This window comes from Microtus ochrogaster, linkage group LG9, assembly GCF_000317375.1.
Source record: "Microtus ochrogaster isolate Prairie Vole_2 linkage group LG9, MicOch1.0, whole genome shotgun sequence".
NCBI classification, from domain to species: domain Eukaryota; kingdom Metazoa; phylum Chordata; class Mammalia; order Rodentia; family Cricetidae; genus Microtus; species Microtus ochrogaster.
In genome coordinates, this window is record NC_022034.1 from 36,179,494 (window position 1) to 36,195,139 (window position 15,646).

Consider the following 15,646-nt stretch of genomic DNA (forward strand, 5'->3'; position numbering starts at 1 on the left):
CACAAGGCTTGTGGTTTACCAGTAAGGTTCCCAGGCATCTGTCTCCTTCAGTGGATACATGGCCACTCCCTGATTCTGCCTTCTTTTCTCCTCTATCATATCTGCTTGGAATTCCCACCTTGCCCAATAGTGATGCCATAGGCCCAAAGCAGATGCTTTATTAGCCAATGGTAATAACCATTTTACAGCATACAAAGGGGAATTCCACATCAATAATGGCCATATGTGTTAAAGTTATGGAAAGGTTTCCCTAAACAGCATTAAATGATGCATGACAACCAAACTTTCAAAAAAATGAGTTTCAGTATATGGTTTAATGTATAATAATATTTATATTTAAAAATCTCAATGTTTGAACTTGGCATGGTGCACATGACTTTAATTCCAGCTCTTGAGAGGCAGAGGCAGGTGGATATCTATGAATCTGATGCTAGTATGGTCTACAAAGTGAGTTCCAGGGCATCTGGAGCTACATTGTTAAATCTTGTCTCAAAAAAATAAATAAAACAAGACAAAATTCAATGTGTTATATTATTAAATATCTTGATTCAGCAAATCATTACCTATGGCACATAAAATGCTCCACTTTCCCTTTTAAAATAATAAATTAAATATAGTTTTACCATAACTTGAACAAAAATATTTCAATACGAAAAATATAGGAATTATATAATCTTAGGTTAAAAGTGCATATTTAAATTGGGTGGTGGTGGCACACACCTTTAATCCCAGCACTGGAGAGGCAGAGACAGTTGTACCTCTGAAAGTTCAAGGCCAGCCAGGTCTACAGAATGAGTGCCAGGACAGGTTACGAAACTACACACAGAAATCTTGTCTCAAAAACCAAAGAAAAAAAAAGAAAAAGAAAAAAAGTGTATATTTGAAATGAACAGCCTTTTTATTATCTTTTACCTCATTATATGAAGTATCTTTAAGTTCTTATCTAATAGGGATCATTGGATTATAGAACCCTTGCTTCTAAGTGAATTTCTAAGTATAGAGATCCGGGTAATACATACTTTTAGTCACAGTGGCCCAAAGAACAAGATAGTCTGGGACACTGGCAAAAAATGTGAACTTTAAGATATGATTTGAATACAGAACAATGCACACAAAATAACAGATATTCTTTCAATCCCATTACACATAAGAGTTGATAAAGTCTAAAAATTTGTTGCATTCATGCACTCATCCCAAATATGTGTGTGTGAGTGTGTGTGTATATATACATGTACATACAGAAACAAATGCTTCTTTATACGCAGCTAAGTTAGATATGCAACTAGATAAAAGATAGACAGAAAAGACATATATAGAAAGATACAGATGATATGATAAGACAGATTAGATTTGATAGAAAAGTTAGATAATCAGTGAAGAGATGGATATATAGATGAGATGATTTGTACCTAGATATATAAAGAGAAGATGATGGATGGATGGATAGATAGATGATAGATAGATAGATAGATGATAGATAGATAGATAGATAGATAGATAGATAGATAGATAGATAATTCATAAGTAGGTGAATAAATAGATGTTGGGTGGATAGAAAGCAAGCAAGAGAGAGATGGGGGAGAGAGATAGAGAGAAAAGGAGTGAGAAAGCGAGAGAGAGAGAGAAAGAGATGATTGGTAGACAGGGAGATATAAGTTAAACTTGTACTCTTGTACTTTGGAACTAAATTGGAGAGTTCCCCCAAAATAATTTCACTCTGTTAAACTCCCATCCTAACAAGCAGTGCACCTGCTTAACTGGGATTAGTGCCAAGAAAAGGGAAAACTTCACGGGAATTAATTTCCAGAGCAATAGATAAATGGCATACCTCATTAGAAAATCTATTTAAAAGGCACATTTGAGGGGTGTCTGCAAGACTTTCATAATAAATTGATGCTTATATCATCACATCATTGCCATCTTTCTTCTCAGATTACTGATCTTATTTCCTCCTAACAGGGTTCAAATTCACATTATGTTTTAAGAGTGATTGCCTCCTTTGTGCAGGCATACATTCTTCATGTACATCATTTTCTTCTAATTACCAGTCTGTGTTTTGAAATGAATATGTTTTATGGGGCATTTGGGAACTTTTCTGAATAGTGATAGACACCTTGATCCAGCGTATGATGATGTTTCCCTGCTGTGGTAAGGATAGTAGATTGCGACCTTTGTTTTTGTGCAAGAAAGGCTCAAATATAATCTTGTTGTAGATTATTATTTTAAGGTGTGTCACTTTTGTTTATTTTGCTTTTGTTTAACTCTGTGAAGCTGTGTTACTTTACCTGTCTAAAACACCTAATGGTCTAATTGAAAAGCTCAATGGCCAATAGCGAAGCAGGAGAGAGAAACAGGCATGGCTGTCCGGCAAAGAGGATAAATATGAGAAGAAGTCTGGAGAAAAGAATCTGGCAACAAGAGGGGGAGGAGGAGGAGTTCAAGGGCCAGCTACCCAGCCACCCAGCTACACATCTACCCAGCTACGCAGCCATACATGGAGTAAGAGGGAAGGAAAAGGTATACTAAAATAGAGAAGATAAAAGCCCTGAGGCCATATAGATGGGATAATTTAAGGAAAGCCGACAAGAAACAAGCCAACCAAAGGCTGGGCATTCATAATTAAGAATAAGCTTCCATGTGTAATTTATTTGAGAGCAGGTTGGTAGGCTCCACCAAAAGCCAAAAGAGTAAAATATCTAAAATTACCAACAACATAATCTTCCCTACATACTCCAAGCCAGTGGAACATCATAAGCGATGTCTTAACAAACATTATTTGTTTACATTTGTTATTATTTAAAGAAACCTATCCCATCATTAATAACAGAATGTATTTGTAAGAAATTTCAATCAAGTGCAGTAATTTTAGTCCTCGGAGAACTGCAAATTATCAGCTAAGCCTGCTTTTTTAAGGGCTTATTGATTTGTTGGCAGAAGCTTGAGTCAGACTTGCAGCAACCTTCCTGAGAATCCAGCCTTTGTCACTAAGAGAACAAATTCCTTTTATTCCTCAGCAGTTTCTGTCAGCATTCTTTTTTCCAGGGGAGATGTAAAGGCAATGAGCATGACAGCAGGGTGATCCTACATCTTGAATGCTGGCTTTTCTCCTCTTGTAACTATTAATAGGTCTCCGTTTCTCTTTCAGGAGCATTCTGTTTTGGATTATTAAGCTATATAGATATCTCAGGTGTGGAAAATAAATTAGAGCTACATTTCCTCAAATTTCCCTAGGTAGAAATTTCCTGGTAACTCTTGGGAGTTGGAAAAAAGAAGGCAAATGTAAGAGGTAATCTGTAGCCATTGTTTGCCCTCTGAAGGTTGGTACTGGGTGTTTCTTTTCAGTTTCCCTAGTTTCTTGGCCAGCCCTATGTAGCAAAACCATGCCTGGTCTATAGTTCCTGCTGGGATGTCTCCTTCACATATCTCTAAAGCATGGCACAGCGTTTCAAGACCAATAACTCACCTAAATCATTTCCACTTGAGCTGGTGAGAAAGAAATGAAGGTTACAATCTGTCCTTCCTCTTTTCTACTTTGTTTCCATCTGACCTTTCACCTCTTGCATGCTGACTTTCCACTCTACAGCAGACACGATCAACAGCACTCTATAACATGCTTAGCCAGTTCTCAGTATTCATAAACTTTACTATTATAATCCCTGTTCTGTACCAGGTAAAGTGGTTTCTGCTGATTCCAACACAGACAGACACCCAGAGTTAATCTGAAAATTTTTTAGCCTTTGCATTTAGCTAGAAATCAAGGAGAGCTGAAATACTTTTCCAATCTGTTTATATTCTGTGTCCTAAAATTTGTCTTCATTATAGTGAATAATCCAAATAATACATTTTGAAGAAAAGAAAGTGGGATACTTTCTCTATCTCAGATAAGGAAAAGGAACTTCCTACTCATATTAGTGTAAAGGTTATTTGCTTGTGTTCCATGGGCAAATTGGATCAAATTCTGAAAATGAGAAGTTAGGAAAGTTGCTGGTTGAAAATTCTTTCCCTGAAGTCAGCACAGTATCTATTTAATGGAAATAAATTTTCCTTTCTCTTTGAACACATTCTAATGGTTTCACAGTATTTATCAATACTTAAAAATCCCGAGAGAGTAACTTGACACAGTCACAGCCATTTGGCCTTTAATATAAACAGCAATATGCTTCCTTCTGCTGCTAGTCATGTTCAGAAAATATTAATGATTACATATTCAAAGTGTATTAGGGTAGTATAAAGACTCATCATGGATACATACATACTACTTGCTCATAAACGTTTAAATTATATCAATTAAAAGCATTACTGAAATTATAAGGTAGTTTTTATTCTTTAAATATCTTATCGAAGTAATTTTTTCTTGTGATCAATCATTAAAAGATTCTTAAGAACTGGGTGAATGATCTTAGCCATTTTGACAGGTAGAAGATGGAATGTTGGAGAGGATGTGGAGCAAAGGAAACACTTCTTCATTTATGATGGGAATGCAAACTTGTACAGCCACTTTGGAAAACATTATGGCAGTTTCTCAGATAATTATAAATCAATCTATCCCAAGACCCACCTATACCACTCTTGGGCATATACCCAAAAGATGCCCAATCACACCACAAAGACACTCTTTCAACTATGTTCATAGCTACATTATTTGTAATAGCTAGAACCTGGAAACAACTTAGATATCCCTCACCCAAAGAATGGACACAATGGAGTATTTCTTAGCTATTTAAAAATAGACATAATGAAATTTGCAAATGGATTGAACAAAAAGACAAACATGGTAGGTACTCACTTATAAGTGACTATTAGCTGTAAAGTAAAGCACAATCATGCTACAATCCTCAGATCCAGAGAGGCTAAGTAACAAGACAGGCCCTGGGATTTAACTGCAAAAGTGAAATAGAATAGATATTGTTGGTGGAGTGGGGGCAGATGGGAAGGGGAACAGGAGGGATCAGATTGAGAATGGAGGGAGAGACAACTGGAATTAGGGGGAGCATTTCTGGGAGAGGTAGAAACCTAGTATAATGGAAACTCCCAGGAATCTATGAAAGTGACCCCAGCAAAGACTTCCAGCAATAGGGTATATGTGGCCTGAACTGCCCATATCTTAGAACCAGGCAAGACTTCCAGTGGAGGGACAGGGACAGCAACCCAGGCACATAAGCTTTGACCTATAATTTGTCCTACCTACAAGATGTGCTGGGGTGAAAGTGACAAAGAAATTGTGGGAGTGGCTAACCAATGACTGGTCTAACCTAAGACCCATGGTATGAGAGGGAGCCCACAGCTGATACTGACTGGAGGGCCAGGTCCAGAGGATGGACAGTCCAGACACCTAGGAAAAACACACAGTAAAGTCATCCTATGAAACTAAAAGAATTTTGCAGAAATGAAAAATCATATTTCTAAAACTAGAACACAAGGAGACTGTGACTCCTTCTCTGCTCTTTGCTGTCTCTGTGGCACCATCTACCTTGATGTGGAGACACCATTGCCAACAGTCTAATGCATGAGGCATATTGCAAATAGCACCATTCACATCAATCTTTCATCAAGTGCCTTCTCTGCCAATATTTTTACTGCAGTCTCAGGATAGAACTTAGGACACAGTCACCTATATAAACCACTTCCAAATTTCTGACCCACAGACAATAAATTTGTGTGACTTTATTAAGGCTTTTACTTTTGAAGCAATTTGTTACTCATGAATAACTGTCTTTTCTAAAGGCAGTAGAATTCTCTAACTTTGTTAATACCCTAATTCCCAAGGTCAAGCTCAACAAGTTTCAACTAAATGAAATAAAATTATATATGTACATTTCTTCATCTTGTAAAATGTAGTTTCAATCTCAAAACAACAGAATTATGTATTTCCTTAAGTAATATGCTTCAAAAGACTTCCTATGTGACTGACATTCACACAGGAACAAAACAATCTTTTTCTTGAAAATGTTTAGGTTTCTGGATGATACAGTCACGTCAACTGATATTTCTAGTACATTGTACTAATTCATTTAGACAAATGGATCGATATAGTACCAGAAGAAAGGAAATATAATATAGTATGTTATTCTTATCACATTACAGGGTCCATCAACAAAAAAGGAATATGTCATGAAGCATGAATAAACATTTTCTATATAAAAGTGAATAAAAATCTCCACTCATAGAATGGAATATTTATGACAAATTTGTTCTTTCTACCTTCTTTTGAAGAACTATTTCATATAACCCCATAATTTAGATATTTTCACAATCCCCACCTTGTAGCTGTAAAAACTGAGGCCAAGAGTGGTTATCTTTTCCCATTATCAAAGAGTTATCAAGTAGCATGTTCTATGAAAGCAAATAAATGAGGCACCAGAATCCTCATTCTTAACTACTAACCATCATGATAGTTCTACAAGAGTTGGGAGCTGGGAAAACTTCATTGTACATGGACAGCAAGAAAGAAAAGTTTGTGTTTGCCTAGGTTGAGCAGGTAAGAAATAAATATGGTTGAGAAATTGGATATGTGCACTAAATTACAAGATCAAAATGAAGAGCTAAGATAAGGGCTTGAATTTCATACAAGGTCTTTGCTGTGCTTAGGCAACAGTGAAAACATGGCTTTTTCAGATGTTCACATAATGAAGATGTCTTTAGGGATTTACGAATGGGTAGGGACTGATGAGGATGGTATAAAATTTCCTAAGTTCTCTGAAAATAGACGTAAGTGTGAAGTATAATATAGATAAGGTGTCACTGATATGAAAGCTCACATTTAAAAGTCATTTGTGTTTACAGAGAAAGCATAGTCTGTGAAGGATTCTCAGGGTCTTCTTGTGGGGATGGCTGGTTTTGTCTTTAACAAATGTAGGCATCATAAGAAAGAAACTTCATAGAGCAGCTATGCTTCATATTGAAGACTTACTGAAACATTCATTAACCATCAGATAAGGAAACCTATAACAGGTAACCATTCATAACACTTGATGACTGTAGCTCCATGGAAAATATTTCCAACATTTGTGTTGTCTAGTCTGAAAACTTAATTGAAGGTAGCTTTGTATTTTATGGAATAAATTTTTGTGTCTGCTTATGGAATTAACTTATAGATATTAGATTGAACTAAAGATCTTCAAAATATATTCTATAAAATGAATTATGTATGTTTTATGGTCATATTTAGTTTTGAGGTTAAAGTAAATGAAATTATGTTTGAATGGAAAAGATATATACAATGCTACAGTCCATTTAGACTTAGTGATAGTCAGTTTTCTGGAATATTATAACCAAATATTTTTCACTTAAAATCTGTCATTTTAAATTACAGAGACTACAACTTCATTTTCTTTAAAAATATGAAAAAATACAGTAAATGCATTACCTATTAGAGCAGAAACCTATGGCTCTGTTTGGCTGGTACTTTGGTTTTATATCTCTGGTAAATGATGCCAAACATAGTCCAACTACCATAGATATACCTGGCAGAAATCATGTCAGTAATGCCTCTGTTTCCATAAACTCAAATAGTAGACATCTATGATGTTATAATATTTATATTGCAGTTTTGTCTTTTCTAGCATATCAATTGTCAGGTACAAATAGCAGGTTCTTGGTAAGTAATTATTGAATGACTAAAATTTCATGAGGAGAGAAATCATGAACACAGTGACTCCAATTGTCTGTGTCCAGATGCTAAAGGCCCTACTGCCAATGGAATCAAAGAGAAAGTAGGGAGACGAGAATGTGTATGAAGAGCACATTAAGATGATCATGAAATATCTTCGCTAGTGGTAAACAGTAATGGGCATAAATCCGTTCACCTACTCATGGAATATATACTGAGCACACAAATAATTTCTCTCTACCAGGAAATACGAATCAACAGAGAATTTAAGATCCGTGTCAGTTGTGGAGGTAGATATATACAATTTCAAAGTAAAAGATACCTGTGAACAAAGAGATGAACAAAGAATCATAAGACTGAATGTCCATAATAAAAATCTATCTTTTATCACTTGTATTATTGCTGCTCTGCTCCAAACACATAAGGGACATGTGGACAATGAAGATGTAGTTACTCATTATGGGCAACTCTGATAAAATCCTCTTTACCTTCTTCACTTTCAGAGACTGAAAATAGGCACCTTAGTAGGAGGAGCGAGTACGTCTGAAAAGAAACTTGAGAGCACGTGTCAGTGAGCCTTAGAAATATTTCCAAAGATCTTGCTAATCCAAAGTTATTTAATATAGTCTTTATTTTGTCAAGTGTGAAACCCCTAAGTTATTCTTCCTTAATAGTTGATTAAATCAGCTTCAAAGACAAATCACTACCAGGCTTTTTAATCATTTAGCCTCCAAGACGCTTTAAAGATGAGGACATTGATTGCATTTTCTAATCAGTGAACACAATAGACCAAGAAAGGGAACAGAAAAAACTGACTGCAGTGATGCCCAGACATCAGCATGTGTTTAATTTTTCACACTAGATTGGGCTGGAGAGAAACGATCCCACACATTAGAAGAACATTTTTTTCCTTTGATTTAAAGTCCAAATGCAATGCTTCTTACCTGAAAAGTTTTTGTAATCCACTAAGTCAAACATGACAATTGCCACAGCTGACCATGTGATTATCAGAGCGATGACCAGAAGCCAGGCTGCAGGGGAGCTGAAGGTGGTCACGATGTCTTCGGTGACAGTCCTCTTCAGCACCTTTCCAGGGGACTTGGGCAGAGACCCATTTTTGTTGTCTATCACAGTTGTGGTTGTAGATGCATTTCCTAGTCACGCACCCAGAAAACAAACATAAGAAAGTAAGTAACACAGACTATTGAACTCTTGATGCTATTTTCTATAGCAGAACATATTGTGTAATGCAAGATAATAATCCACAGCTCATCATCACATTACCCCACTTTCAGCATTTTATCCTGAAACCTGGGGGCTTAAGTGGTCAGCGGTCTTCATCTCCAGTGCCATTTTCCATTCTCACTATTCGAAGCAACTGTGAAATTGGGGGCTAAGATGCTTTTATTACTATGACCTTTGATTTTCCTTCCCTTGAAGTTTAGAAAGCAAGTGAAAAAAAGTCCTCTTAAGGAGAGAATAAAAATTAGTGATAAAGTAATTCAAATGGATGAAATTTTTATTGATATCCTGCTTAATTGCCTAACTGGTCCTCAATGACATCACTATATTTCTGGTAAGTACACAGAACTAAAAGTAATGTTGGGAGATCTTAGAATATCAATTAACTTGATTTTAAGAATTTATAACTCACATCACAATACACAAAATATATGAGATAGCAAAGTTATAAGCAAAAGTCAAATGTATCATTTTAAACCTCACCATCCAATGTTAAAATGTTCTTTTTTTCTAATTTTCTCTAGATAAATTTAATTGTGTAAATATGGTTATTTGTTTGTAAGAAGTTATAATCATACTTTCATTTGCTTTTAGCTAATCAATATAGAATAAGTGGTATAAATACTTCAGTATAATAATTTTTTTAACTAGAAAATAAAGTATGGGCTCTTGAAACAGATGTGTACGCAGTGATGATTATGGTCCAATTTTAGTTCATAAAATATTCTTTAAGTGTTGGTCAAAAATATGACCAAAGTATGGTCAAAAATGCATATCAGTATATTGCTCAAATAGGGCGCAATTGCACAAGGAGTAAGGAATTTTTATGTTAAAACGGTCAATAACGTTTTAGATTTTCAAAAGGTTAAAATGTTAATCAAGGGCACCCATGGTGAGATGATTTAAATAAGATTTTCAAAATGGCTTTTGATATATATTAGCAATCACATTGCCAGACTTCCTTTTAAATAGGGGAAACTATGGAGCTACATGCTTCAAGTTCATGAACTCAATTTAGTGGAAATGATAGCAAGATGGACTACTACCTTTAAAAACAGATTTCATAAGCTGTATTTGAAGTGTACTCAAAGAAGAAAAAATTTGAAAGAATTCACATCATATCCTCTCATTGATTTTTGTGCCAAATTCCCATCACTCCTAATGGTAGTTCTGAAATGGATGAATGATTGGAGTGCTTTGAAATGAGATTTAAGACCCAAGTGAGGCCACAAGTGAATCAAACCTTCAGAATAATGATTTTCAGGAGAGTAAATGAATTATGAGTGTTTAGGAGAAGCCTACCTGAAAGTTGATATGTTGCTAATCTCCAGTATTTTAACCTCTGGAAAGCTTTCTGTGACTCCTACAGAACTGCTTCTGCACTTCAGCCGCACTTGAGCAAGTCGGGGAGTGCGGGAAGAGCAGCTGCAGACAACGCTGCAGCAACCTGCGTGGCTTCTTCCCAAAGCATGTGTAAGCTTAAAGAGATTTGGCTCCAATTTCTAGATTCTTCACATCACGTGTTTAAAATGTAGAAAATTTAAATAGAGATAAATTTTCCTTTTTAATCAAGAACAAAGAAGGAAATACAAGCCCAAGAAGCAACGTGAGTTCACAATGGTAATATGAATTTTTCACAGTTTTTAAGAATCAGTAGAAGTTCTGAACTTTAATGCACTTTCTAATTCTGATAATAAAGCTATGGTAGAATTTTCAAACAGATTAAAATGATAAAGTGAACCCTACTTTACTAATTTCATTATCCTTTTTAATTTTTCGCATTCACACTGTCAAATTTTCCATATAAAAATTAAGCAAAGCTCAAAGTGTTATGGAAATTTATGCCACATGTCCAATGAGAAAACAACAACCTGACAGTCATCAGATGGTTATCTGGCCAAAAACAAGTTACTCACCTTTGTCAGAAAGCACCCTAAACTGTACTTTTCATTTTCCATTCAAATTTGCTACAGGAGCTACACAAAGCCAAGAGGCAGAAAATAGAGTGGACACAAAATTGCCCTCCTTGACAGCTGGTTAAGATAAATTCAAAGATCGGCTTGTGTAATCTGAGATTAGTTCATGTTTGAGAAGCACTTTAAAGATGTCATGAGCAAGTTATTGACGTTCTGGAAAGAATGAGAGGTAAATGTGACCGAGCAGCTTGTCACGGGCTTCACGTCCGGAAACTTGGCACTTCAGACTTGGAGCCGAGAAGTCAGGCTGCTGTTCTTGCCTACTTTAAAATTGCAGCTGTTTGGGTTATTTTGATTGCTATAAGGAATCTTGTTCAAAAGAAGCAAGTCTGAGTGCAGAACCAATGTGGCTCTGGGTGGTAAAACAGAATATGAAGTACCTTATACATGGGTCCCAAAGATGGCTGCAATCAAACTGCACATGGGAAAATAAATCAGAAACTTCCTGGTGCGAGTCACTTAACCTCCCTATGCCTTATTGACCACTTGAAAAAAACTGCCAGTTGCACTTGCCCCTTTTTGTTCCTGTGCAGGACCAGCAATATAAAGCTTGGCAAGAATCTCAGGGAGATATGCCCAGGTTACAGATTGGTATCAGCAAAGCACTACATTTTTCATTATATAAAAGCATTATGAACTTTCATTTCTGCATGAGATGTGATTTATGAAACACAATATATTTCTTTAAAATTTGGAGATCAATGAAGAGGGGTATTATATGCCTTCCTAAAATAATCTGAAACCATAATTCACAATCTCCTATTAGAATGAGTTTTCTCTGTTTGACTATAAAACTTAAGAATTTTTTTAGAAGAATCTCTTGAAAGAGTCATTTTACAGGTACAGTTGAAAAGGTTACAAATATCTATCTTTTAACAATGTAAGTAGCATTTGTAGAATGTATATTTATCATATAGAGAATTGGCATGAGTTAATTATAATTTTCTGTAAGTATATAAAAACTAAAAGACACTAATGAGAAATTCAATTTATGGAAACAGTCAATAATGATCTATGCTAAAATAGTTATATATTCTCATCAATATATTAATATTTCTGACACATAAGAAAACAAGTATTTTTAAAACACAAAGTCTAGATATTTGAGTCAAATACAAAATCATTAATCCTTTTTGGAGAGAGAATTACTTTTATAACAAACTAGAACCTGATTCTCTTCCGAATTCAATTAAAATCTCATATTTACATTAATACCATTTTCTATGACTTTTAGGAGGGGATGATAATTATAAAGAAATTATAGAAGACATTTTGGTAACTTTATCTAGTAAGGTAGAAGTACATAAGTAGTTATATTTAATCTTATTTCATAAATATATTTTGATCATACTCTTGGCCTTCTCCAAACTACTTTCAGAGCCTCCAGAACTCTCTCCCTACCTACACAACTTCATGTTATTTCTCTCTCTTTCTTTCTCTAAAAAACAAAACAAAACAAAGAGAGTATGATCCCAACTCCTCAATATCAATACATTTCTTCTATTGGGTAAGTGTTTTTTCCTCTAATGCTGAGGGTAAAATGAAGGCCAGTTCTGCATCACCAACTGTGAGAACAAACTTTTAAACCAAGTTTGTCTACTCAGATTGTAGTTCATGACTATGAGAGGTGGTATAAATACCCCATGACTCATTTTTTTTTCTGTGAAAGAGTCATAAGACATTACTTTTCTGTTTCAAAGTTGTGAGTATAACCTGTAATGGCTCTCAAGTCCACCATAGAGATATACTCAAAAAAGATGGATACTCAGGATCTGGAGATCAACCAATGGATCAAGTTATTTTTAGATTCAGACACGTGCCTGACCTTTCTAGACACAGGCATGTATACTGATGACTCTAGTTTTATTTTGCTGTTTCTGCTTGCCTCTGTTAGGGATATAAGGTTCTTCTTCATCTGGTTGTACCATGATAACTCATCAGTCAGAACATTCTGAATCCCAAAAACTTTTACATAAATGACTTTTACATTTCAAAGGAAATATTGGATTTCAGTTTTGTTTCTCGATTGGCTGAACTGTCATGGTACTAAAGTGAAAAGAATTTTTTTGGAGGGTTGCAAAATCAATGTCTGTATTTGAGATGCTTCTTAAAGCATCTTAGAAACAGCTCACTTGACATCTGCAAGGGAGAAGCAGTCTCACCTGTGCTACTTTGGTCTGAAAGTGTGGGTCCCCCAGAATATAGCCTAAAAGCTCTGATCCCAAGGTGGCTGTTTCAGGATAAGGGACCTAGTCAAGTTATGAGTGGAAGATGTCCTTTAGAAAAGAGACCCATTCATCGTAGCAAGTGAGCTTGGAATGTATGGCAGCTGTCCCTAAAAAAGCAGGAAGATCCTTCGACCTGTGAGGAGGATGTTTGTAACCCACGTTTGAGCATATTCATCAGTGTAATTATTCAGTGTGCTTATTCTGGAATATGGTAGGTGTTCCTCTGTGTTTTAGCAGCTGAAACCCAGTTTTCCCTATATTTTGAGATTCTTATTTTCATTTTAGTGATAGCTCATTATTGGAAGTTTAGTTTTTCTTAAAAATCAATGATGAGTATATAATTTAGTGTTTTGGACCATAAAGCTCAGTTCCTTGTGCTTTGTGTTTTATAATCTTTTAAAATGAATGTAATTTTAATCTGGAATATTAAAGTGCTCATAGACAAATATAATGAGAAAGGTAAAGTTATGATCTATTAGGAACATGATAGCTGAAATTTCATATTAGAAGGTGCAATGCTTTTTATACAACAAGCCTCATATACATACTTAGATAAAACCAATACTGTAACGGTTGATCAAAGAAATTATTAAAATGCCATATTAACCTCAACATTTCTACATCTAGGAGGATATGCTGTTCATGATATCTTCTTACATGAAGCAACAAATGAGACATTTTTCTGATATGAGGAAATGTTGAAATGAAAGATAGGCTACTGATAAAAATTAAAAGAAAATGTCTATTCTGCTCTGTCTTGTAAGAGCTGAGAATTTTAGGTGGTCAATCTAAGTCTGGTTGTGATATAATCTAGTTGGGGACTAGTAAGCCTATGTAGATCGGTGATAAATTGTTCATCAATGATATGCAAGTCCTTTTGTTTGAACTTGAGCTAATCTAATGAGATTTTAAAAGTAATATGGACAAAGTCATTTGCTATGAAGCATACATTATTATTAAGCAGTAGCATTTTTTCCAAAGTGACAGTGAGAACTGATAACTCAGGTGCCATTAACGTTTTTCAGCCTTCAAAGGGGTTATGGGTAGAAGAGTTTCCTAAAACCAAATGGGGCAGAGTATGTGCATAAAAAAATGAATGCATTAATGATGAATTTACAAAACTGTGAGGGTTCAGTGTCTTAGTCAACTCTGGATGAATTGATTAGAACCACAGACTTGCACACTACGTTTTCCCTTTCTTCTGGAGGTTGGTGTGTTGATGGCGTGGTAGGACTACTGTAAGGATTCCATGCCTTACTGGCAGCTCTCTGACTTCCCAATGCATCTTCAATAACAGAGAAGAACAATACCTCTAAGTATCTGTTACTGCAAAAGCAATAATTGCACTCTTCAATTTTCCATCCTAATTACTTTTCCTAAACCTGGCTACCTCCCAACTACCCGATTCCCTCATTCTAATAACAGCAGTTGGAGATTAGGACTTGAAACTCTGATTAAATGGGAGGAAAGACACAGTTAGGTACATAAGATGAATCCTTCACTTTGATTTTTTTTAAATGTTGTTAAAACTACTAAAATATTTTAAGAGTAATAAGCATAGATTTGAATAGAACTCTGTCTTACATATTAAAAATATGAGAAATGATGACTGGTACCCCTTTGCCAGTGAGGCTCAAAATCAAACTGTTAGTCAACACTAAATGTAATGACACACTAGGGAATTGGAAATTAACAAATATGACCTATCAGATACCAACACATGCTAATCAAGTTCATTTTAGGCAGTTGAGCTATGAATCCTGAAGTCTCAGATGAAAAGGTGAGTATTGCAGTGTATGTCAGATCTTTGTGAATCTACAAAAAGTTTTCTAAATGCCATGGATTTCACTTAAGGGTCAGTAGCAGATTTGTTGTTATTGTTGTTATCAAATTCGTTTGAATAGTATAAGTGCATAATCATTTTCCTTGATGAATTAATTTTCTAGCACTTTCTTTTGACACCTTTTTTTCTTAGCCAAATTTGCACAAATGAGTTGCTGCACAGAATCCCAGCAGTTATCTCACTAAAATGTCCATTGTTGTTGAATTGCAAACCCACAGCAACAAAACAAAATTTTAAAAAAAAATCCTTAAGTAATGACAATTGATTTCATTTAGAAATAAATCCAAGCTAAAGATTTCAAGGCCATTAGCTTTCTGTGTTCCTTTTTATCCTCAGGTGTGTTTTTACTTTATTTTTCCTAGAGGTATTTTCATAGGAAGACACTCTTGCTAAGGAATTTAGCATACATACCTTGCCGCCTTTAGGCCAGTGGAGTCACATAATATTGAGATAGCATAACAGGTGTTCTTTACATCCAGGGTGAGGATGCTGCCCCTCAAAGCATGTGTAACATTACACTTTTTTTTTATTAATTTATTGTTCACCAGCAGTCTTCCTGAAACTTCGATCTCAAATTGTATTTGTAGGAAAAGGTGACATGGTGACTTCTACTGATTGCTGTATAATTTTCAGAAACTTAAGGAAGGCCGGGCGGTGGTGGCGCACGCCTTTAATCCCAGCACTCGGGAGGCAGAGGCAGGTAGATCTCTGTGAGTTCGAGGCCAGCCTGGTCTACAAGAGCTAGTGC

At 35.4% G+C, this 15,646-nt stretch overlaps 1 protein-coding gene across 1 annotated transcript in view; it reads right to left on the reverse strand.

Moving 5' to 3' along the window:
* Trdn (triadin) overlaps positions 1 to 15,646 on the reverse strand; it is a 117,960-nt gene that overhangs the window by 59,579 nt on the left and 42,735 nt on the right. Inside the window, exon 2 of the mRNA XM_026787328.1 lies at positions 8,554 to 8,763. Coding sequence (XP_026643129.1) covers positions 8,554 to 8,763 — 210 coding nt within the window. The remainder of the gene's footprint in view (positions 1 to 8,553; positions 8,764 to 15,646) is intronic.